At 35.7% G+C, this 27104-nt stretch overlaps 1 protein-coding gene across 7 annotated transcripts in view; it reads left to right on the top strand.

The window, feature by feature from the left end:
• The window catches only part of L3MBTL4 (L3MBTL histone methyl-lysine binding protein 4), a 404316-nt gene that overhangs the window by 130035 nt on the left and 247177 nt on the right, over positions 1-27104 (top strand). For all 7 annotated transcript variants that reach the window (XM_045527505.1, XM_045527504.1, XM_045527503.1 and 4 more), the window contains 5 exons: positions 4018-4122; positions 5231-5366; positions 8250-8341; positions 9881-10035; positions 11109-11185. In XM_045527505.1, the coding sequence (XP_045383461.1) occupies positions 4018-4122; positions 5231-5366; positions 8250-8341; positions 9881-10035; positions 11109-11185 (565 nt within the window). The remainder of the gene's footprint in view (positions 1-4017; positions 4123-5230; positions 5367-8249; positions 8342-9880; positions 10036-11108; positions 11186-27104) is intronic.

A 27104-nucleotide genomic window follows, 5' to 3' on the forward strand; every position in this document is an offset into this window, starting at 1 on the left:
GGAATGCTGTGTCTGTTTTAGCCATGTAGTGTTACTTTCAACATTATAGAAAGCTCCCAAATGTTCAATTGTGAAACCATTTTGAAATGCTGACAAGAGGAACATTGATCATCTTAACTCCTGGCTGTGAATTATTGCCAGTGTCTTGAATTTATCATTCATGTGTGGTAAGAAGGTATACTCTGCTCAGCATAATACTGTTTCCTCCCCATTCCCAATTTTGTATCTTTCAGTTTTGTTAAAACATGAAAAAAAATGTTCTTTCAGTTTGTACATCTTCTTAAATTTCCTTTTGGCATTATTAATTTACTCTCCCCTGTGGTCTCTTGTTCTCCCCTTGTGTTTTCTCAGTGTTGTGTGCATGTGTGTATGTAGACGTGTGTGGTGCTTCTGAAGTTAACCGAGAAATTTCAAAGCAGTGAACAGGAGGTAGTCACACACAACTTGCTAAATACAATCTGCTGGGAAACAGAGTAGACGTGAGAAGAAGGCTGGGAGAGTTAAACACACACATGACATTTATTTTTATAGAAATAAAGTATTCCTGAGAAATAATTCATTCTTGCCATTTCATTTTTGGGTTTTATCATCTTTTAAGTTTTCCCTTAGAAGCTTATAAAATGATCTGTGAATGTAAGAAAGTTTTTAACGACATTTTACAAGCCAATTCATAAAGTTTCAAATGATTCCATGTTTATATAAAAAAGGCTTGCATCTAAGTACAGAAGAAGGTCGAATAAACTGTGGCACCTACACACAGTGGAATACAATGCAGCTGTAAAAAAGAATGTGGACAAGTGCTGTGAACTGACACAGACTGGTTTTCAGGAAACATTAGTAAGTGCAAAAGGCACGTGCAAAAGAGCGTATAGAGTGTGCTACCTTTTATGTAAGAAAGAGGGGGAAAACAGGTTGGGCATGGCGGCTCATGCCTGTCATACCAGTGCTTTGGAAGACTGAGGTGGGAAGATCACTTGAAGCCAGGAGTTTGAGACCAGGCTTGGCAACATAGCGAGACTCTGTTTCTACAAAAAATAAAAATATAAGCTGGGTGTGGTGGTGCATGCCTATAGTCCCAGCTACTCAGGAGGCTGAGACAGGAGGATTGCTTGAGCCCAGCAGTTTGAGGTTGCAGTGAGATATGATGATGCCACTGCACTCTACCCTGGGTGACACATATATATATATATATATATATATATATATATATATATATATATATATATATATATATATATATATATATACATCTGCTTAGCTTTACAAAAAGAAACTTGGGAAGGATAAACCAGAAACAGTGAAACTGATTCCCTACAGGCGGTGGTGTGGGGAACGGACAGGATACAGGAGGAAGAGTCGCATCTTTGAGTGCCTTTTGGTAGTTTTAACTTTTGGAAGCATGGTAATGTTCTACATATTAAAAACATCATTAAGAACCTAAAACAAATGGGAAAAAATGAACTCAATTGTATTTCAAATGAATACTATAACTGCACTGAAGAGAGAAAAAAAAGAGTGAATCCAAGTAGTTTGTGAACACAGTTTTTAGCTATATACCTCACTCTTGGATGACAGAGAGGAGGGAAAATTGCAGACAAATCTTGAACTCTTTTTAGTAGGGTTTTTAAAAAATTATGGTAGTGTTGGTAAAACAGTCCTGAAACTATAGCAGATACATTGCAGGATTTAGTAAGGGAGTAAATGTGTAGACTTTGTCAGAGGAGAAATACAAAATGGATGAGGAAGGCAGAACGAGCCTTGTTGTGATGGATTAGGTCAGACGTATCTGTTTGAACTTGAAGTATGCACGTGTATGCGTATGGGTGTATATGTGTACATGTTTATGTATGTATGTATGTGTGCAGTTTGTGTATAACTATATAATGAAGAAATTGGACAACACTGATTGAGTGATCAAAGTTAACATCGGAGTGAGGGACTGAGGGACATCATGTGCCTCTGGGCGTGATATCCTGAGAAAGACACAGCATCACCCATTTAATATTCTGGCAAAGATGCATAACCTGAACCAAATCCTGTGGCAGCATCGGACAAATTCAAACTGGAGAGCATTCACGTTGAAAAATCGGCGGTTGGGGGGTAGACAACTATATTCTTAAAAAAAAAGTCAGTGCTTCAAAAGACAAAGACATACTATGGGAAATGATTCAGATTAAGGGAGAATAAAGAGACTTGTCAACTAAATATAATATCTGACCCTAGACTGGCTACTGCTTTGCAGGGCTGGGTAGGTGGGGGGATGTTATAAAGCACATCGTTGGATAAATGGACAAAATTGGAATATGAATGGGTTAAAAGTACCGTATAAATGTTAAATTCACAGAAGTTGATAAACTGAGCTGTGGTTATGTTAAGAGAATGTTCATAATCTCAGGGAAAATACACTGCCCTTATGGAAAAATATTTTGTATTTAGGGGTAAAGGGTCCTCAAATGAATCAGAAAAATTATATCTATATCTATATAATGTCTCTATATATCTGTCTGTGTATACACACGCACAGACATATGAGAGGTAGGGAGTAAGACCAAATGGTAAAGCAAAGCAGGTAAGATGTTTACAGTAAATGAATCTGGGCAAAGGATATGCATGTGTTCTCTGCACTGTATTTTTCTTGGAACCTTTAAGTCTGACATCATTTCCAAATGAAAAAAAATTTGAAAAGGATAAATTTCAACCTAAGAATAAGCATCCAGATATTAAGCAGTATTTACTATTAACATAATTAGTGATTTAAAAAGCAGCTGTAGATTTACTAGAACTAATTTCTAGTCATCAGTTTCCATTAGCATAAGTTTATTTGTAATTAAGAATATATTGACTAGTAATGCTGAATCTGTTCAAAACTACTCAAAACTAATGATAATTCAGCAAGGAATTATAAGGAATTTCCTTTATTAAGGAAAATAATAAAGAATGTGAACAAATTAGAAAGTCTCTTGTCAAAAGTTCCATTGACAATAGCAATAAACATTAAAAGGCACCCAAAATATAACAAAATATCTTGGAAGTCTTATGTGAAAATTGAAAAAACAAATTTGACAAACAAAAATGATGAGATTAAATGGAGAACAAGTTTCTAAGTTAAAAAGTTTAATATGATAATGATTGCTCTCCAGGTAGAAAGATTTATTATAATGAAATAAAGCTGTGTGACATAGGCAAATAAGTCAATGAAACAGAATAAAGGGGCAGAAATAGGCCTGAAAATATGTAGAAACCAGATATAACAAAGGGGACTTTTTAGATCAGTTCAAGTGTGGTTGATTCAAAAAAAAATTTCCTGATAATTTGTTTTTCATATGAAAAAAATAAGCCCCTACCTCACACCATAGAAAAATCAATTCCAGTTGTACTACAGATTTAAATATGAAAAATAAAACAACAGTTTTTAGAAAATGCTAGGAGAAAATCTGTGTAGCTTCAGGGTTAAGAAGGATTTCATAGGGTGGATGTGCAGACTATAGGAAATAATCGACATATTTTACTCTATTAAAACAGCAGAGTCACCGTAAACAAAGTGGGCAAAATGAATAAATGGGAAGTTCACAGGACATATAGCTTTACAGATGAGCTATTTCAAAGCATATTAAAATGAGCAAACCATATTTGAGGGCCAGTTATATATAAGGACAGCCTTCTATCTTGAGCTGTATTACTGAACTTCCAAACTATACAGTAAATAATCTTTTAAAAAATTTATTTTATTTCATCTTTTGACAAATTATACATAATTATGGAGTACACAGTGATGTTAGGGTATATGTATACAGTACAGAATGATTGAATCAAGCTAATTAACATATCCATCCCTTAAATACTTATCATTTATTCTCCTGTCTAGCTGCAAAGTTGTACCCTTTGACCAACCTCTCCCCATTCTCCCCACCCCAGCCTCTGGTTGTTTTAGATTTCACATATGAGTGACACCAAATGTTTTAATATAACAGTGTGAAGAAGTCTCAGTGGCTAATGTTCTATCATGAAATTTCATAGGATCAGTCCTTTCCAGAGCATGAAAATGGTTTTCAGATTGGAATGAGATTAGAAGGCATTGATCCCCGACATCCATCTGTATTCTGTGTGCTTTCTGTAGCTGAGGTAAGAGATGGTGTTATTGTCTTGGGCTAATTGCACAGTGACAGAAAGATAATTTTCTAGACAATAACAGATTTAAGTACTTTTTATCATAAACGAGTTCCAGTGCATAATGGATTTTAATGGGTGAAACTGTGCTTCTTAATGAAGTTTTTCTTTCTCTGAAGATGAATTTTCTAGTAAGTCCTTCATCAACTATCATTTACTCTTGATTTAATTGGTAAATAGTTTTCACCTGAGGTTGATAACAATCTGTGAATCCCACAATGTTGTTTTTACCTGTTAACAGAGACATAATTATTCATGTTTTAGCTGAAATAATGAGAAATGTTTATGAATAATATTCATGCATATGAATTATATATTTATGTAAAAACATGCATTTTATGAAATTGCATGGACTGAGAGCCACTGATGAAAGTAAATGGCTTATAAAATGTAATATTTACTAAACGTATTATTAAATAAAAGGTCTCTATATTTCTAATTGCATTGAATGAACACAGCAAGTCACCTTCATTTGCTATACTGATTGATTATTGTTATTAAACTTGTACAGCATGTCTAGAGGATGTATTTCTCAGACTGTTTTATTATTCTCTGTTTTTTGTTTTTTGTTTTCTTTTAACAACTCTGACATGTGAAATTATTCTCTTTATTGAGTATGCTGGATACATATGTTAGAGTTGAGACAAGGCCATACCCATTTTTGTTTTGCATTGTACTTCAGCTTATGCTGTCTTGGACTATGAATCCAAGCCACACAGTAGGGCACAGGGTTTATGAAAGGAATATTTGACATGTATTGAAGTAGTAAATAAACCAGTCAGTTAATGAATATATAAATTGACCTCAGATTCCTAGGTTGGGTAAAAGGGCAACTTTTTTTTGCAGAAGACTCCAGATACCTATAAGACAGTGTCTAGTTCATCACCCTTTTGTCTTAATTAGATGCCATCCATAAATTTGTATCCTAATGAAAACATTTGGATGGAAGGATTAGCTCTTATATGTTGGTGGTCCTGACAAAATATATGAATATTTTCTGAATTTTGTGTCCATTTGAAATATATGACACTTAATGAATGATTTCAAACTTTCCATTTTGCAGGTGTGTGGTTACCGTCTAAGACTTCATTTTGATGGTTATTTAAGTTGCTATGATTTTTGGACCAATGCAGGTTCCCCTGACATTCATCCAGTAGGCTGGTGTGAAAAGACCAAACATAAATTACACATCCCTAAGGGTAAGCCAGGATGCATTTACCAACTGAAAGAGGGTCAGCTATTATTTAAGTTTTCTTTTAACAAAATTTCATGAAATACTAACAAGAGAACTTGGTGTGAATTGATTTCCAAAATGGAAGTTTGGTTCGCAAAGAGTAGTAAGAATGTAATGGTACTATTTTTAAAAATAAATATCTTTAAAAGAAAAGCATCAATGACTGTTTAGGTCAAATATTCTGATAAGATACCTAGGGCAGAAATAGCATTTTATTTTATGTAAAGTTTATTAAACCTTATAGAGAATGAAAACTAGTGTTTAAATCATGGGTGAAATGACATATCCTTTTTGTTTAATCTAGATGTAATTTATGAGCAAATGTTTTAATTGGACTATAATTTTTTTTCAGTTTTTTTAAATTTCAGAATATTATGGGGATACAGATGTTTTGGTTACATAAATTGCTTTTGTACCATTTGAGTCAAAGTTATAAGTGTGCCCATCCCCGAGATAGTGTGCATTGTACCTGTTAGGTATAAATTTACCCTTCTCCTCCTCCCTTTTCCACCTACTTGATTTCTGATGAATGTTATTTCCATATGTGCACATAAGCGTTGATCAATTAGTTCCAATTTAATGGTAAGTATATGTGTTTTTTTATTTTTCCATTCTTGTGATACTTAGGAGAATGGTCTCCATTTCCATCCAGGTTAATACAAGAGGTATTAGTTCGCCATTTTTTTTTTTTTTTTTTTTTTTTTTTGAGACAGAGTCTCACACTCTTGCCTGGGCTAGAGTGCCATGGCATCAGCCTAGCTCATAGCAACCTCAAACTCCTGGGCTCAAGCGATCCTCCCGCCTCAGCCTCCTGGGTAGCTGGGACTACAGGCATGTGCCGCCATGCCTGGCTAATTTTTTCTATATATTTTTAGTTGTCTGGCTAATTTCTTTCTATTTTTAGTAAAGATGGGGTCTTGCTCTTGCTCAGGCTGGTCTCCAACTCCTGAGCTCAAGCAATCCTCCCGCCTCAGCTTCCCGGAGTGCTAGCATTATAGGCATGAGCTACCATGTCCAGCCTAGTTCGCCATTTTTTATGGCTGAGTAGTACTCCATGGTATACATATACCACATTTTATTAGTCTGCTCATGTATTGAAGGGCACTTGGATTGTGTCCACATCTTTGTAATTGTAAATCGTGCTGCTATAAACATTCAAGTGCAGGTGTTTTTATTGTAGAATGTCTTTTTTTCCTTTGGGTAAATACCCAGTAGTGGAATTGCTGGATCAAATGGTAGTTCTACTTTTAGTTCTTTGAGATCTCTCCATATTACTTTCCATAGAGGTTGTACTAGTTTGCAGCCCCACCAGCAGTGTATGAGTGTTCCTATCTCTCTGCATCGACACCAATATTTGTTGTTTGGGGACATTTTGATAAAAGCCATTCTCACTGGAGTTAAGTGACATCTCATTGCATTTTTGATTTGCATTTCCCTGACGGTTAGAGATGTTGAGCATTTTTTCATGTTTCTTAGCCATTAGTGTATCTTCTCTGCATGGTGAGGAAACTTGATTCATTATAAATAATTTGGTTCAAACTAAATGGGAACGTGGAACTATGAAAAAATTCACTGTTTTCTTTTGACGGCAATGAAAAATCTCATCTTTAGTTACATGCTAGAGGAACCTGGGCCAGGCAGGTGTGACTGAAGCCTTTTTTATTTGCTCTGTGCAAGTGAGGTGAGGGTGTGGTCACGTATGATGCCAACAAGCCCATTTCTTTGCACCTCAAACTTCTCTCTACCAGCTCCCATTTGACGACTGGGACAACTTACAGAGTCAGTTATAGCCCTTTTATTCTTAGTAATCGACTCAGGGTGTCCCTTGAGATCCTCCCCTGAGGCTGATGACAGAGTCCCTTGAGATTGCTGGATTTCATGGGCGCTGGTGACAGGTGACAGGCTCGCCCATTCAGTAGGTATTTGTGGAGCCCCTACTGTGTGCCTACAGGGGAGATAATGAGTAAAACAAACGTCTCCGTCTCTGTGGGCCTTCCATTCCTGAGGAGGGGGATAGTGGAGGGTTGAGTGACTGCAGGGACACTCTTTCAGACAGTGTGGTGAAGAAGGGCCTCAGATGTCATCACACAGAGACTTGGATGAGCTGGGAGAGACAGCAGTGTGGCTGTCTGGGCTGGAGCAAAGGCCTTGGGGCAGGAGCATGCGCAGGGAGGGGGAGGACGAGCAGAGCAGAGCAGCCAGGGCGAGAAGGTAGGAGGTGAGGGAGAGGTGTGCGAGGCCCTGAGGCTATGCAGGCGCTTTGACTTCTGAGTGTGACAGTCAGAAAACAGCCCGGGTCATCTGGGCCAGCACTGTGTGGGATCCACGTTAGGGCATATGAATGGGAGGATAAGGATTTGTAAATGAGAAACTCGTAAAGAAATGGAGCAGAAAGCTGGAGCTGCCGAATGGTCTTTGGATTGTAGCAGAGTTTCTGTCATTTCCCCGAGTGCCTGGTCTGGACGGCCGCGCCATCAGCACCTCTGATGGTCTCGAGACATGGCCTCCTCAGGAGTGGGGACAGGCTCAGGGACTCCAGTGTCATCCCTTTGCCCATTCTGGACATCCGTAATGTGAGAGGAGACTCCTGTTGAGCCACCTGGGGACCAGTTCCGTATCAGAGAATATTAATTTGTAGGGAATGGTGTGCATGACAGGAACTCACTGTCAAAAGTTTTGAGCTTAATGTGTTAAAAACAAGCTGAAACAATTTGAAGATTTTAATTTAAATCTTTTGTGGTCTGCTAAGGACATTGAATTTATGGCAGAAGACTGAATAGTGATAATACATTTAATATTTATGTGGTTACATCTTGTGGGTATTTTGAGTAATCTGTACTTTTTTTAGGTTATAGAAAAGATAAATTTGTTTGGATGGATTACTTGAAGGCCTGCAAATTGCAAAATGCTCCCAAGAAATTATTCAGAAACAGAAGTTCTGTAAGTATTTTCTTCCTCAGTATAAATCAGATTTACCCCAAGCTTAAAATTCTTAGAAGTTCACTATATATATATCCTGTTGTATTTCAGTCCTTTAATAAATTATGGAAACTCTTAACTGCTTATGACTTTTCTTACTTAATTTGTCACTGTTGCCTGTGGGCATGTGGTTTTTTTTGTCTTTAGAAGTATAATTAAATACTTCAATTTGATGGGAAAAGTTGAAAACTTTATATTTAAAGTCCACTAATAAAATTTAAAATGCCTTTTAAAAATCTTTTTTCCGTTTTGCTTACAGTGAATTAATCTTTTAATTAATTTAGTTTTCATATTTTGAAACCAGTAGATACTCCAGGCAGACTTTGAATGCACCAGCCTAGACATATTGAAGTGTAATGAAAATTAGAGTAACGTTTCATACAGATTAAAGGGGTGTTCTGATGATTTGGGTAGAACACACTCCTTCTGCCGTCTGTGTCCCCAGCAACTTAATGAACCTTCAGTAGAGAAGGAGAATAAGTCACGATCCTGACTCCTCTTCGGCACTCTCGGGGGGGCAGCAGTGAGGCTGGCAGGCTGTGGTTGGGGCAGGTGCAGTATGGGTGCCTGGGACCAGGAGTCGCTCCGCTGCCGGCAGCGGCTCACTGTGCAGCCCACTCACTGAAGTCCTCCAGACATCACTTCTGTGATCTTGAAATCAATGTTATGCACCTGTTATATGTGTTTCATGGAACTGTATCAAGAAAAAGGAGCTGTTAAAATGTGAAATTGCTTTAAAAATAGAATGTGCTAGAGGAAAATAAGCATCAGGGGTCAGTATAGATAAAAGAGAAGTAGGGAAAAACCCTTTTTTAGTCCCCAGATATTGTGTGCATACTCCCTAAGTCCCAGGACTGGCTAATTATAGCTATATGAAGAGTGGGTTTTATAATTGTTATGTTATTATAAATCATAGTTCATAGTATATTTTACACCAAAAAAAGTACAGATCGTAAAAAAAAGTCTTTGAATTTTTTATAGTTATAGTTTTATTCATGATTAGTCCATGTGCTCCTTAAATATTGGGAAAGGCACTATTTTCAAATTAAGTAATCAAATTAAATGACATTTTGGTGCTAAAGAGCATATCTTTACCGCTTTTTCAAATAGCATATTTAGAAAGTATTCAAAAGCCTATGGGAGCAGAGAGAATTATTTGGTACTACTGTATTCAATAAACATCTTATTTTTAAATTAATACAAATTATTTTAAGAATCAAAGAGGGAAAAATGAAATCGATAAGGGAACGAAAACCTACCTGCACAACAAAAGAGAAAAGCACAAAGGGAAGCTAGTTTCTTGGGTCTTTGTTAGGAATATAAACTCCATGACAGTTGCTAGATATTTTTACTGGCATTTGCTGGCTTGTTCCAGAGGGTAAGTGTTGCCACCTTGTAGACTTTGCTGATGCTAAACATCTTCGAAGTTCTGACAGTGGCTCAGTCCTATTTGGTGTCCTGTTTCTTTTTATGTCTCTTCCCCTTCTGGTGCTGTGTCAGAATGGGCCAATGCCTAAAGAATTTCAGGTTGGAATGAAGCTGGAGGCCATCGACAGGAAGAACCCTTCCTTGGTGTGTGTGGCGACCATAGCAGATATTGTTGAAGATCGCTTGCTAGTGCATTTTGACAATTGGGATGATAGTTACGATTACTGGTGAGACACCCATGTGTGTTTTATTTTTGTGTGTTCGTGTGTTTGGTGTTAAGAATTTATTTTCATACTGGCAGTATTGCTGTTATTGCTCTTCTAATAGTGATGAACATCAGGAATTTCCTGGGTGACTGTTCACCACCTTCTCTTGCATGTGAATTGTTGAATTAAGAAGCCCCAGAAACTTTTTCTCTGTTTTATGAGAGGTTGCCTAAAGAGGCCTCATCTGCAAACGTATGACCAGTTCAGGACACTTCACTCACTGTCCTTGTCCAGTTTGTAAGGGAAACATTTCTGTGAAGAGGAAGTTAAGAACTTGCCGTATTTTTTAATCTGGAAAATGTTGCACTCAGCCTGTCACATTTTTAAAAGGAAAGATTCTGGGAGAATGGGAGTGAATTCTTTGAAAGCTTATGGGGAGCAGAGAAAATGTGTGCCAAGATGCCATTAAACTAACGTTGCACAAGTTGAAAGAGTTTTTTGGATAAAAACCTGAAATATGGAAGAGGTCATGGCAAAAATCATTTTTGTAGCATTTCTTCACATATGTCCTGAACAATCGACAAATCCTTGCCTGAGGCGGTGGTTCTTCATGTGCATTTCGGGGCCTGTCTCCTCCCTTGAACTAAGAAGCAGAGCAGAGAGTAATTGTTGCATGTGTCTTAGGTAGAATATGCTGGGTTCTTTGACAGGGAGAGGGAGGGAAAATGTAGTCATCTGCAGTTTGACAGTCCTATTAAAATTTGGACTGTCCTGTTAATATCTCCCATTGCTGCTAGCAAGCAGTGGTAGAAGAGGTTTATTGAAATGTTCACTCTTGGGGATATTACCTGCAATTCAGGCCCTTGTCAAACCCACCTTTATTTTATACTTTTAAATTTTAAGAAGGTTATGTAAGAGAGAAGAAGTTTGGTCACTCAGCCTACAAATACAGTACTAAAAATTACTTCTAATTCCCTTTAGCTATGAAGGTCTATTTTTGTAGTATCTCCTGATATCCAGAATGATCATTACTCTTGGATTCTTTCTCTGGCATTGGGTAATATGCGATCTAAAATAGAATCCTGTTTTTGCAGGTGTGATGTTAATAGTCCTTATGTCCAGCCAGTTGGTTGGTGTCAGGAGAATGGAAGAACTCTGATAGCACCCCAAGGTGAGTGGACTGTCTGAGTTTCCTAGGAAACTTGGAAGTCATCTCTATTGAGTGACAATCTTCATTTTTATTTTATTTATGAAAATCACATTTCAGTACAATGTTTATGACAGATATACTGTGAAAGTTTCTTTTGATCACCAAGTGTCTGAAATTAGCATGTCCCTCTCCATAATGAAAATGGATTGTGTTTATAAAGATATATTAGGCAGCCATTACAAAAAGTTGCTAAAAATTGTTATCCAGCTAAATGAGTACCGAGGACTAACATTTAAAACTAGCTGTTTTTAGTTACATAATTTATCTTATAACTTAGGTTAATTCATAAATTGAACCACAAGATTGTTAAATTTGCTTAATTTTGGAGTTAAATATAGAAATATAGAACTATGAGAAGTGAAAATTAACAATGATTCTGTAGACTTGCCAGACCTCTTCTACCAACTCAACTTAATGGCTTAGCCAAACATTTAAATAAGCCTTCTTGCTAGTTAGTTATTTTTTCTCATTAAAGAAATATTAAATATTGAAAGACTTGCTCTATCAAATCTCTTTGTTTTTTAACTTAAAAATGAATTCGACCATAGTGGCTAATAATTTTTAAATGTAATCTTAGCATTTTTAAAACAAATATTCAAGAAGAAATTTGTCTTCTTTCAAGAAATAATATATAGGAAGAAATGTAGAGAAAGGAATATGCCGTTCTAGAATGGAGCAGATGTCAAAGTTTTAATCTGAGTGATTCTGGAGATTTGGTGTTTTTAATTTTTTTTCCCTTAAATATAGAAACAAGTAGAATTTCCCATCAAATTCTTGAAAAAAATCAAGTGAAAAAAAAATCAAGATTTAGAAGCAATAAGAAATAAGCAAGTCCTTTGGCTGTGCAGAAGCTGTTTAATTTGATCAGGTCCCGTTTATTTTTGTTGATGCTGTGATTGCTTTTGGGGTCTTCTTCATAAGTTCTTTGCCTAGGCAGATGTCTGTAAGAGTTTTTTCAACATTTGCTTCTAGAATTCTCATGGTTTCATGCCTTAGGTTTAAGTCTGTTATCCATCGTGAGTTGATTTTTGTGAGAGGTGAGAGGTGTGAATCTTGTTTCAGTCTTTGCACAGCCAAAGAAACTATCACTAGAGCGAATAGACAACCTACAGAAGGAGAGAAAATATTTGCATGCTATACATCCAATAAAAAGCTGATAACTAGAATGTATATAGAACTTAGGAGACTCAGCAAGAAGAGATGAAACAACCCCATTAAAAAGTGGGCAAAGGACATGAACAGAAACTTTTCAAAAGAAGATAGACTAATGCTCAAGAAACATGAAAAAATGCTCAGCATCTCTAATCATCAGAGAAATGCAAATCAAAACTACAATGAGATATCACTTAACTCTAGTGAGAATGACTTTTATCAAAATGTACCAAAACAACAAATATTGGTGTGGATGTGGAGAGATAGGAACACTCATATACTGCCCGGCAAGCATGCCCATCCCCCCACGGTGCTCACTGAACCCATTAGGTGTGGATTTACCCAACCCCTCCTGCCCACCCCCACCTGCCCAATACCCTGTGAATGTTACTTCCCATAACTGCACATTAATGTTGATCAATTAGCACCAATTTAATGGTGAGTACATGTGCTGTTTGTTTTTCCATTCTTGTGATACTTCACTTTGAAGAATGGGCTCCAGCTTCATCCAGGATAATACACTACGTAGTTCATCATTTTTTATGGCTGAGTAGTATTCCATGATGTACATATACTACATTTTATTAATCCACTCATGCCTTGATGGGCACTTGGGTCTTTCCACATCTTTGCAAACTATTAATAGTACAAGCTCTATGGAAAGTAGTGTGGAGATACCTCAAAGAGCTAAAAGTAGAACCACCATTTGATCCAACAATCCCACTACTGGAGATCTACCCAAAGGAAACAAAGACATTCTATAAAAAGATATGGGCACCCGAATGTTTATAGCAGCACAATTCACAATTGCAAAGATGTGGAAAGACCCAAGTGCCCATCAAGGCATGAGTGGATTAATAAAATGTAGTATATGTACATCATGGAATACTACTCAGCCATAAAAAATGATGAACTACGTAGTGTATTATCCTGGATGAAGCTGGAGCCCATTCTTCAAAGTGAAGTATCACAAGAATGGAAAAACAAACAGCACATGTACTCACCATTAAATTGGTGCTAATTGATCAACATTAATGTGCAGTTATGGGAAGTAACATTCACAGGGTATTGGGCAGGTGGGGGTGGGCAGGAGGGGTTGGGTAAATCCACACCTAATGGGTTCAGTGAGCACCGTGGGAGGGATGGGCATGCTTGTTGGGCAGTGCAAAGGTAGTTTATGTGACCAAAGCATTTGTACCCCTGTAATACCTGGAAAGAAAAAAGAAAAAAAAAAAAAAGAAAGAAGCAAGTCAAACAAAACAAAACAAAAACCACAAATTAGTTAAAAATACCTATTTTGTCTAGAAAGGTTTTATGAAATATATAACATCTTTGCAATCTCTAACACAGATTTAGAGTAATTTGTCATATTTTTTCTTTAAAACTGGCTAAAGCTAGCTTTAAAATAATGTTCTTTAAGATGAAGTGAAATGTTTGTCAAATCTCAGAATGTGTTTGAGTTGGTGTGCCTGGAAATACGGAATGCTTTCCTTCCCATTTGCCTCTAGTGAAATACCTTCTCCACTGCTTCCAGCTTGTTCTCACTAGACTTCATGGACAGGCTCTGTGTTTAAGTCCGTTACTCTTGTTTCTTGTTGTGTGGGTCTAGAAATATTCTGTGCAGTATGTTAAGAATCAGATGTCCAGAATCCTGCTATCATTAACATGCTTTTGGTGTCTAAGAAAGCATTGCCTAATCCAAGGACAACAGACTGTTATTTCCCACCATTATAACTGGCACCTTTATTGAACGTCAGTATCATAGAGGTATAGGTAAATTTCTGGATTCTCAGTTCTGTTCCCTCGGTTTATGTGTCTATCCTTATACCGGTACCACACTATCTTGATGACTGTAGCTTTGTAGTAAATTTCCAAACTGGAAAGTATGTCTTCTAGCCCTGTTCTTTTACATGCCTGTTTTGGCTTTTCTGAGTCTCTTGCATTTCCATATGAATTTTAGAATTAACTTCTCATTTTCTGCAAAAAAGCCAGCTGGGATTTTGATAGGGATGTACTGAATCTGTAGATCAATTTGTGGAGTGTTGCCATCTTCACAATATTACGTTTCTCATTCTGTGAACACGGGACTTCTTTTATTTAGGCCTTCTTTAATTTTCTTTCAATGATAATTTGTAGTTTTCAGTCTACAAGTTTGCACTTATTTTATCAAATTTGCTCTTTTATTCTTTTTTCTTGTTTAATTGAGGTAAAATTCACATAGCATATAGTTAAACATTTTAAAGCATACAATTCAGTGGTATTTCGTATATTCACAATGTTATACAATCACCACCTCTCTCTAGTTGCAAAACTTTTTCATCCCCCTGTAAAACATCTCATACTTATTGAGTAGATATTCCCTATCCCCACCCTCACCTGAATTTCCCTGACACCTCTAATTGACTTTTTATCTCTATGGATTTGCCTATTCTGGTTATATTATATAAAAGAAATCATATACTACATATACTTTTGTGTTTGGTATCTTTCACTTAGCAAACTATTCTCAACATCCATCCAAGTTATAGCACATATCAGTAGTTTATTGCTTTTATGGCTAAATAATACTCCATTGTATGTATATACCACATTTTGTTTATCCATTGATCTGTTGATGGTAATTTAGGGTTTTTTTTGTACCTTTTTGTTTTGTTTTGTTTTTAAGACAGAGTCTCACTTTGTTGCTGGGGCTAGAGTGCCATTGCATCAGCCTTGCTCACAGCAACCTCTAACTTCTTGGCTCAAGCAATCCTCCTGCCTCAGCCTCGCAAGTAGCTGGGGCTACAGGCATGCGCCACCGTGCCTGGCTAATTTTTTCTGTGTATATTTTTAGTTGTCCATATAATTTCCTTCTATTTTTAGTAGAGATGGGGTCTCACTCTTGCTCAGGCTGGTCTTGAACTCCTGACCTCGAGCGATCCACCCGTCTCGGCCTCCCAGAGTGCTAGGATTACAAGTGTGAGCCACCACGCCCGGCCTTTTTTTGTACCTTTTTGCTATTATCAGTAATGCTGCTATAAGCATTCATGTACAATTTTCTGTATAGCATATGTCTTCATTTCTCTTTAGTGTACCTAGGAGTAGAATTGCTGCATCATATGGTAATTCTATGTTTAACATATTTGAGGAACTGACGAACTGTTTTCTAGAGTATCTGTGCCATTTTACATTCCTTCCAGCAATGTACAAGGGCTCCTATTCCTCTACATCCTTGCCAACCCTGTTATTTTCAGTTTTCTTGATTAAAACTATCCTAGCGGATGTGAAGTGGTATGTCACTGTGGTTTTGGATTTGCATTTTCTTATTGACCGATAATGTTGAATATCTTTTCATATGCTTATTAGCCATTTGTATATTTTTTGGGGAGAAATGTCTAATCAAATTCTTTGCCCATTTTTTAATTGGGTTGTTTTTTATTATTATTTAATATTACTGCTTATTATGTCCATTTTTCAGTCTTTATTACATTATCAATATATTGTTAATATATTATCATATATATTATCTTTATATATTCTGGATATTAAACCCCTACCAGATAGATGATTTGCAAATGTTTTCTCCCATTCTACAGGTTTTATTTTCACATTATTAATAATGTCCTTTGATGCAGAACAGTTTTTAGTTTTGATGAAGTCCAATTTATCTATTTTTCTTTCATTTCTTGTGCATTTGCTGTTAAATCTAAGAATCCATTGTCAAATTTGAGGTCATGATAATTTACTCCTGTTTTTTTCTATGAGTTTTATAGTTTTAGCTTTCATCCATTTTTATTTCATTTTTGTATGTGAAATGAGGTAAAGTTTCATCTTAATTCTTTTGCATTTGATTATTTAGTTTCTTCTTTGTTGAAGAGACTGTTCTTTTTCCATTGAGTGGTTTTGGCATCATTGTCAAAAATAAATTTACCATAGGTGTTTAGGTTCATGTCTAGACTCTCAGTTATATTCAGTTGATCTATGCCAGTACCACACTGGTTTGATTACTGTAGATTTGTAGTCAATTTTGAAGTCAGGAAGTGTGAGTTCTCTAACTTTGTTCTTGTTTTTCAAGACTATTTTGGCTATTTGGGACCCTTCACAGTTCCATATAAATTTGGGGATTGGCTTTTTCATTTCTGGAGAAACGACTGTTAGAATTTTTAAAAAGTATTTTAAAAACAGCTTTATTGAGGTAGAATTTATAGTAAAATCCAACCATTTTAAGCATACAATTTGATAGTTTTCAGTAAATTATAATGCTGTGAAACCGTCACCATATTCCACTTACCGAACATTTACATCACCTTAAAAAGTTTCTGCATTCCTATTTCCGTTCATTCTCTGTTGTCACTCCCAACCCAAGGCAACCACTGATCTATTACTGTCTCTAAAGATTTGCCGTTTCTGGAAATTTCCTATCACTGGAATCACACAATAGTTGGTCTTTTGTGTCTGGATTCTTTCACTTAGCACAATATTTTTGAGGTTTCTTCATGTTACAGCATGTATCAGTAGATTGTCCATTGTAAATGCTAAGTGGTATCCCATTGTTTGGATATGCTATAATTTGTAATCTACTCACAGTTGTTGGACGTTAGAATTGTGTCCAAAGTAATGAATGGTGCTCTGTGAACATTCGCATATAAATCTTTCTTTATATGAGAATGAGGACATATGCTTTCATTTCTCTTGGATGGATATCTAGGAGTGGAATCGATGAATATTATAGAAGGTATATGTTTAATTTTTTAAGAAACTGCCAAACTGTTTTCCATAAAAGCCATTCTATTTTACATGTCCACCAGCAGGGTATGAAGGTTCCAGGTTCTCCATATCCTTGCCAACATTTGGTGTGGTCATTCTTTTGGATTGTAGCTCTTCTAATGGGTATTTTAATATGTATTTCTGTAATGACTAAGAATGTGAGCATCTTTTCATGTCTTTAATATCTCTTCTTAGGTGAAATGTCTGTTTCTTGCCTAATTTTTAGTTGTGTTGTTTGTCTTATTTTTTTATTTAAAAAAAATTGACAAATAGTAATTGTACATATTTATATAAGGGTTATGTTGAATCTGCAGAATGCTTTGGGGAGTACTGCCATCTTAACAATATTAAGTTTTCCAGTTCATGAACATGGAATGCTTTTCCATTTATTTAGGTCTTCTTTAATTTCTTTCAGCAATGTTTTCTAGTTTTCAATGCACAGGTCTTTCACCTGCTTGATTAAATTTATTTCTAGGCATTTTATTCTTCTAGAAGACTATTGTAAGTGGAATTGTTTTCTTAATTTACTTTTGGAATTGCTTATTATGGGCATAGAGAAGCACAACTGATTTTGTGTGTTGATCTTTTACCCTGAAACTTTGCTGAATTAATTAGCTGTGTCTGTTTTTTTTGTGTGTTTGTTCTATGGGACTTTCATATTTAGAATCATGCCATCTACCAAAAGAGATAGTTTTACTTCATTTTTAATTTGGAGGCCATTAATTTGTTTTTCTTGCCTAATTCCTCTCTCTAGGACTTCCAGTATAGTGTTGAATAGCCCTGGTGAAAGTGGGTTTACTTGTCTTCTTCCTAATCTTAGGGGGAGAATATTTCAGTCTTTTACCATTGAATATGATGTTAGCTATGGGTTTTTAATAAATGCCCTTTATCAGATTAAGGAAGTTCCCTTTTATTGCTAGTTTTCTGGTTGTTTTTGTCATGAAATGGTCTTGAGTTTTGTCCAATGCCTTTTCTTCATGTGTTGAGATGATCTTATGGGTTTTTCCCTTCCCCATTGTTCCATTAATGTAGTATAGCACATTGATTGATTTTCTTATGCTGAATCACTCTCGCATTCCTGGGAAAAAAATCCAGTTGGTCATGTTGTGTAATCATTTTAATGTGCTATTGGATTAAATTTACTGATATTTTGTGGAGGATTTTTGTACCTGTATTCATAAGGGATATTGAGCTGTGGTTTTCATGTCATATCTGGTCTATTCTTTTCTATTTTATTGTAAATGGAAATGTTTTCTTAAGTTCATTTCTTATGGCTAGCATACAGAAATGCAATTGATTTTTGTATATTGATGTTATATCCTGCAACCTTGCTGAATCATTTATTAGCTCTAGTATTTTTTTTTGTGGATTCCTTAGGATTTTTTATATGAAAATTATGTCATCTGAAAATGGAGATACTTTTACTTCTTCCTTTCCCTTTTGAATGCCTTTTATTTCTTGCCTAATTCCTGTGGCTAGACCTTCCAATATATTGTTGAATAATAGTGGCAAGATCAGACATCCTTTTCTTGTTCCTAATCTTAGGAGAAAGCTTTCAGTCTTTCACCGTTAAGTGTAATGCTTGCTGTGGGTATTTTTGTAGATGCCCTTTATCAGTTGAGGAATTTGACTTTTATACCTAGTTTGCTAAATATTTTTATCATGAAAAAGTGGTTCTTTATTCTATTAATAAATAGAATGTTATTATATTAATTGCTTCCTGTAATCTGAACCAATCTTGTATTCCTGGGAAAAATTTCACTAGTTTTTTTTTTTGTGTGTAAAATATATATGTTTTGTCTATAATTTTTGTGTCTACATTTATTATCTCATCTACTCTTTTTAAACGATTTTATTTCTAATAGAGTATTTAAGGCTTTTCTCAGTGCTAAGGAAAAACAGGAGAAACAATAAGTAGAAAAGTTTAGATATTTAACATATTCATCTACAATATGGTTACTTGACTTTAAGACAAACTCAGCTGTGTCATAAAAGGGTTTCTTTTTATGATAATGCTGGGGGTTGACCCTTCACAGTGGCCATCACTGAACCCCAGGCAACTTCCCATTTGCTATGATAAGATGTAAAAGTAAAATTTAAGTAGAGCAGCCGTTTAGTCAAGGTATGAAGAAGATAGTGGAGTGTAGTGAAAATACATTCAGAGGAACTGTGAGCAAAAATTTGGAGAAAAAGCTTAGCAATAAACACAATTGCTTAAAGCTTATCATGAGTAATGATAACAGTGGTCTGTGGGTTTGTGTGAAAACGTGAGTGCACCAAAGGTATTAGGCCCCTACTAACTGCGTCAGAGAGGAAAGAAAGGTTTGAAGCCAGAGATGGTAGAAGGGGCCCCGAGGCTGGATGATATTAATAGAATGCTGTGTACTCAGGTAGTTCACAGTAGGAGTTTAAACATTAGATTTTAAGGGAAAACCAACTCATATGATCTTCACATGTTCTCTTGAGTAAGGCAAGACTGGAGATAGGGCTGCCTGATTGTGTGTGTGTGTGTGTATATGGTGTGTGTGTGTGTAGAGTTTAAATATAGTAAAATGTAAAAAGAAATTAAACATTGTTTATTTCAATAATTTGTTTCTATTAGTAATGTGACTCTAAAATTTGTTAGCTTTACTTATTTTACTTAAAGTGAATTTATACTTTAAACATCTCTTATGCCTAGATTTTTACATTAAATTTTATTTTATGGTTTCGATTACATTATTGTCAGAAAAAGTGTTTGCTATATTTGTCATAGCTTGTGTGTGTGTATAATTGCACTTCTGAGAGCAATTAAAATGCTTGAAAGTAGAACAGTATGTGCTGATCTGTATATCGCCCCTGGTGTATATTAAAATTCTCATAGATTCCAGATAAAAGAAGCTTCTTCAGAGAGATAGAGAGAGGTCAGTTTTTAAAACATGTAAATTATAAAATGTAAAGATTCTTTTAACTGATATAAATTGAATTCCAGGATTTAGATATTCTATTCAGTAACTTTCTAGAGAAGGCATAAACACATGGCAGGGCCTTCTATTCCTTCAGGAGAATCGAGCTGCTGGAATTTTAGTCAAAGCTATAAAAGGACAAAAAGATGTTAGATACCATATAGAAACCCTAATAACACAAGTCTTAAGGGATAAAAGCTCCTCTCCACAAGGGCTGTTGAGCCTCATGGTGAGATTTGGTCTCCCTTCAGTGAGGGGCAGGCAGTGCTCAGCTGAGAATCACCTCCTTTCAAATACAGGTAAATCTGATCCTTTTGTTGAAGTAAAATCACCTTCTACGTAGTCTTAGATGGTAAGTCATGTAGCTGATGCTGTACAGTTAAAAAGTTAGATCTGTCTCTTAAGGAATATTAAATAGACTGTCAGCTCACAGTTACATTTCTTGCCTTTTCAGTTATTTTGAATGGTATTTCTATTTAAAAAATAATTCTGATTTCTGTGTATGTATATGAATTTCCAGTACTCTGTATTGCTTGGAATGGCTTGTTTATCAGTTAAAGCATTTCTGAGAGGACTGTTTTCAACAATTTTCTATGTGTGAAAATCTGCTCTGTAGTTGATGACAGGACCCTCCACCCCAGCCACCCTCCTGCGCAGTGTGTGCAGCTGGACAGGAAGCCCCGCAGAGCCGTGGTGACTGTCACGGTGTGTGTGACTGATAGCGGGACCAATCCCTGGGAAGGACAGCCCTGCATAGATGCCTCTCCAAATGCAGATTCCTGTCCACAGTCGAGTGCTGACTACAGCTAAACTCAAATGCAGTTCAGCAAACATCTCTTTATTCCCTTGTATGTTGCTAGAATGTGGCAAACTGAATAAGAATAAAACATGATACCTGCCCTGAAGGAAGGTATCTATTTGTTTTTTGTAACAGCTTTATTGATGTGTATTTCACATACTATGCAATTCATCCACTTAAGTGTACAATTCAGTGGTTTTTAGCATATTTACTGAGTTGTGTAACCATCACCACAATAAATTTTTGAACGTTTCCATCACCCCGGAGGGAAACTCCAAATCATTTAGCTATTAGTCCCCAACCCTCTATACCCCCAAGCCCTTTCTGTCTTTATTGACTTGCCTACTCTAGACATTTCTTGTGTATAACCTGTGGTCTTTTATGTCTGGCTTCTTTCACTAACCATAATTATTTTAAGGTTTATCTACCATGCAGATTATATCAGTACATCATTTCTTCTTATTTCTAAATAATATTTCATTAAATGTATAAAGCACAATTTGATTTCCCTTTCTTCAGTTTATGGGCATTCAGATTATTTCCACTTTGGGGCTCTTTTGCATAATGCTGCTGTGAACATTTGCAAATGAGTTTTTGTGTGAACATGTTCTCAGTTCTGTTGGATATGTATCTATGAGTAGAATTGCTGGGTGATATGGGAGTTCTATGTTTAATTTATTGATGAACTGCCAAACTGTTTTCCACAGTGGGGCTACACCGTTTTACATTCCAATCAGCAGTGTGTGAGGGTTCCCGCTTCTCTGTGTCCTTGCTAACGATTGTTGTCTTTTTGTTGATAGCCATTGTAATGGGTATAAAGTAAATCTCAATTTTGGATTTCAATTTTCTTAATGCCCAGTATGTCAGATGACCTCACATAGTTATCTGTTTTTATGGCAACTTTGTGAAGTTCGTGTCAGGTATTTCAGTTTCATAGTTGAAGAACTGATGCTCAGAGAGAGCAGGTAACTTGCCCCAGGTGTCTCCAGTGGTGTGTCGATTTGGTAGCAGGCCCTGGTACTTACCTTCAAGACCTCCTTCACCCTTTCGTTTTCACTGGACTGCTGGAAGTCCTGTGCTTGGTAAAGGAAGGGAAGCTTCTAGTGCACCTGGGAACACGGGAGGGAGATGTTAATTCCAACTTCTTATGCCGATGGCTTCACATTGGAGGTGGTGTTTGAATTAGTCTTCCAAGGGTGTGTAAAATTTTAACTGAGAAATGGGGTGGAAGAGAATATTAAGTAGCTGTACAGTATGCACTAAAGCAAGATGGCATGAAGTTGCTACCATACCTAAGAATTATGAGCATTGTGAGTTATGCATTGGGCTGTAAGGTATGCATGAGGGGTAGGAGGTAAAAAGTGACTTAGAACATTAAGCTCTAACTAATTTGTGATTGACCTAGTAAATTTTTCACTTTATTTAAAATTTTAGTGGTTCAGAAGAGTTACAAGAATAGCAGGCAGAACTCCTCCTTGCCGAACCATAAGAGATTAAGTTGCCAAAATGAAAGTTTTACCAGTCACCCAGTTATATCCTTTTTAAAATAAAACAAGCAAACAGAAAATCATAGAGGTTTAATCCAGGATCACATGTTGCATTAATAGTCGTGTCTCTTTTGCATCCTTCAATCTGCAACAGTTCTTCAGTTTTCCTTGACTTTTATGATGTTGGCATTTTTTAATATTATAGGCTGGTTATCTTGTAACTTGTAACTTGTATCTTGTATCTTGTAACTTGCCTCTCACTTTGAGTTTGTCAGATGTTTCCTCATGATTCAATGTAGGTTATGCATCTAATGAGGAATATCCCAAAGCGATGCTGTGTTCTTACTGCATCGTATAGGGTGGTAGGTAATTTCCGTTTGTCCCTTTCCTGTTAATGGTAGTTTTGGTCACTTGATTAAAGTGGTATGTGCCCAATTTCTCCACTGTAAAATTACCTTTCCCTTTTGTAATTAATACATATTTGCTGGGGGATTACTTTGAGATTATGTAAACGTTCTATTCCTCATCAAACTTTTACCCACTAGGTTTCAGCATCTGTTGCTATTTATTAGATAAATAGTTATTAGTGTGATGTTTGCCAAATGGTGATGTTCTAATTCCATTATTCCTTCTATATTTATTCTTTGTCTTATCCTCTTCCGCAATTTATTTACTTACTCATTTTTTTACTTTCAGTATTATGGAGTCATGGACCCCTACTTTATTCAGTGTTACTATCATTATATAGAACCGTGGTGGGGGGAGGTGGGCTAGATAGGTTGGTGAGCTGCCTTCCTTGACCTTAGGGTGCTGACAGCTGCCCGGGGACTGTTGGGTAAGCTAATGATTAACTGTTACAGAGGATAGCAAGGTAATTAATCAAAGAGGTAACACCTGACCGGAAAGAGTAAGAAATGCTTCGTGGAGAAAATTATATGATGGTGTCCTGTTTTATGGCAAATTACCACAAACTTAGTGGCTTAAAACAACACAAATTTATTATCTTACAGTTGTGGAGGTCAGGAGTGTGAAATAGGTTTCATTTCAGTTTTAGAATATTAATAAGGAATTGGTAGAGTAGGTAGATTGAGGCCATTTTACGAAAGATTTTTAAAAGCAGTAATGAGGAACTTACAGTCAAAGCTGTGATATAACGGTGTTTACGGAGCATCTATTTGGCAATAGTGGGCCAGATTAGAAAGGATGGAGGGGAAGACCATTAGGGAGATTGATAATATGTGCAAATGAGAGGTAGTGCCTTACCCAGGGCAGTGGGAGTGGGGCCAGGACAACATAAGACACTCTGGGATTGCCACTTACTTTATGTGGCAAGTGACTGAATGCAAAGAAACATATGAGCTCTTTTGTTCAGTTTTCTGTAGCCTAGAAGGCTCTATGAATTGATTGGCCAGAGAAATAAATTTGGTTCCTGACCTTGCAGGGCTCTCTTTTCTTATAAGTATCATCTTGCTCCCCAGTAAGTGCATTTTAATGTGATAGTAAGAAGCCACCCGAAGTGGGAAAAAATTATATGTGCATATTTTGCTAGCTGTTGGGGCAATTTTCTGTGGTCATTTGATACAACATGAATTTTTTTTTTTTTATGTTATTGTGCTTGGGCCTCAGGTAGTCATTCAACTATCAGAAGTCTCACAAGAAAACTTTACTGCAGTTCCATCAATCATGATACCTGCTGCTACAGCATGGTATCCTTTCTCTTGTACTTTAACTTGATTGCAAATCATATCACCATTTCCCCAGGGCATTTCACAGAAAGTGGATTCCCTACACATTTTATATAAACACTGTGAAAGGACAGTGCTTTCTTTCTCTATATATAGAATGCTCAGTCAGCCAAATTCTACTTTTTATGAATCAAAGTTTATTTTACCTTTGGATACTTACATATAATCACCAAGGAAGTGAAGCTGTGGGCTTCATATAACACAAACTCCTTTAAAATAAAAGTTAAATATATTTTTATGTAAAATTATAGGAAATTTATAAAATACAAAACATTATAATGAGTAAATTAAAAATATTAATCCAACCATTAGATAGAGCTTACCATTATCATACTGTTATATTTTTCCAATCATTTTGACTGTTTATTTGACTATATATAGGTAATTTAAAATTGTGATTTTATTGTTCATACTGCCTTTGTAATCTTTTTTCTTTACTTGGAAATATAATTTGAACATATTACCCTTTATTTAAATAGTTTTTGAGAATCTGGCTATTAATGACTGTGTAATTATCTATATTGTACACCACAGTTTAGGCAGTTTTTCCGTTGTCATTAACTTTTTCTAGTTCTTATAAATAATGATGGGGAGGACATCCTTTTAAAGAAATTACATGCTTGTCTTTTCTTTGTTGTTGTTGTAAGTAGAATTACTGATTACAGGATATGGAAACAGTTTTTTCCTTCTGACACAATATCAGAAAATTCAGATATGAAAAAGGAAAACCCATATCTCTCTAAGTGTAGGCACAATTTTCTGTTAACATTGTGTTAGCAAGGACTATGTTTTGCTCACATTTTATTCACAAGTCCTGGTACATAAAAATGTGCAATAAATCATATTTATTTTATTAAAATATTTTAAATAAAATAACTCATGGACAGATTGAATCAATAATCAAAGAAAATTCTTGGACCTGAGGGCTTCACTTGTGAATTCTACCAAACATTTCAAGGACTAACAACAATCCTTCTCAAACTTTTCCAAAATACTTAACATGAGGGAACACTTCCTAAATCACTTTGTGAGGCCAACATTGATACCATGATGTCAAACCCAGAAAAAGGCACAACAAGAAAAGAAAACTACAAACCAATATTTCTAATGAACATTGATGCAAAAATTCTCAACAGAATACTAGAAAAACCAAATTCAACAGAATATTAAAATTACTATTTACCATGACCAAGTGGAATGCGAAGATGGCTAAACATATGAAAATTGATCAGTGTACATAATTTTAACACAATGAAGGGAAAAAAAAAACACGTGGTCATCTCAACTGATGCAGAGAAAGCATTTGACAAGGTTCTCCTTTTCATGATAAAACACTCAATAACGTAGGAACAGAAGAGAGCTACCTCAACATCATAAAAGCCATATATGAAAACCCACAGGGAATATCAAGCACAGTAGTGAAAGACTGAAAGATTTTCCTCTAAGATCAGGAACAAGGCAAAAATATCCACTTAATCACTTCTTTTCAACATAGTTCTATCTAGACTAATTAGGTAAGGAAACAAAAGGCATCCTAATTAGAAAGGGAGAAATAAAATTATCTCTGTTAGCAGATGGTATGATTATATATGTAGAAAACCCTAAAGATTAGGAAAAAAACCTGTTAGAACTAATAAAGCAATTCAGCAAAGTAGGGAGATAACAAAGTCAACACACAAAATATCAGCTGCATTTCTATACTTTAACAATGAGCAATCTGAAAAGGAAATTAAGAAATACTTTCATTTAAAATAGCATCAAAAAGAATAAAATACTTAGAAATTAACTTAACCAAGTAGGTGAAAACTTGTACACTGAAAACTATAAAATATCGCTGAAAGAAGTTAAAGATGACACAAGTAAATGGAAGGAAATGTCATGTTCATGGTTAGAAGACTTGATATTGTTAAGATGTCAGTATTACTCAAAGTGATGTACAGATTCAACTCAATCCCTATCAAAATCTCAAAGACACTTTTAGTAGAAAAAGAAAAATCCATGCTATACTCCATACTGAGTCTCAAGGGACCCTGAATAGCCAATACAGTAATGAAAAAGATCAAAGTTGGAGAATTCACACTTCCCTGATTTCAAAACTTACTACAAAGCTACGGTAATCAAAACAGTGCAATACTGGCTTAAAGATAGGTATGGAATAGAATAGAGAATGGAATAGAATAGAGAACTCAGAAATAAGCCCTTGCATATATGGTCAAATGATTTTTGACAAGGGTGCCAAGACCATTCAATGGGGAAGGGAGTGTCTTTTTAACAAATGGTGCTGGGAAAACTGGATATTTACATGCAAAAGAATGAAGTTGTGCTATTATCTTATACCATATACAAAAACTAACTCAAAATGAATCAAAGATCTAAATATAAGAAAACAAGAGATAAAACTATTAAAAATCTTAAAACAAAACAGAGCAAAAAGCTTCAGGAGATTGGATTTGGCAGTGATTTCTTGAGTAAAATAGCAAAGGCACAGGCAACAAAAGAAAAAATAGACAAATCGGACTTTATGGAAATTAAAAAGTTCTGGACATTAAAGGACAATATCAACAGAATGCAAAGGCAACCTACGGATTGAGAAAAAATATTTGCAAATCATGTATTTAATAAGGGATTAATAGCCAGAATATATAGAGAACTAAAAAAACCCAAACAACCTGATTCAAAAATGGGCAAAGGACTTGATACACATTTCTCCAGTGTTGGTATACAAATGGCCAATAAGCATGTGAAAAGATAGTCAACATTACTAGCATTAGGGAAATGCTAATCAAAACTACAATGAGTTATACCACTCTAACCCTAACTCCTTAGAATGGCTACTATAAAACAAAACAAAACAAAACAAAACAAAGTAACAAGTGTTGGTGAGGATGTGAAGAAATTGGAAAAGTTATACATTGTTGGTGGGAATATAAAATGGTACTATGGAAAACAAAATGGCATTTCCTCAAAAAAAATAAAAATAGAATTTCCATATGATCCAATAGTTTT

Source organism: Lemur catta, chromosome 16 (assembly GCF_020740605.2).
Source record: "Lemur catta isolate mLemCat1 chromosome 16, mLemCat1.pri, whole genome shotgun sequence".
Lineage (NCBI taxonomy): Eukaryota > Metazoa > Chordata > Mammalia > Primates > Lemuridae > Lemur > Lemur catta.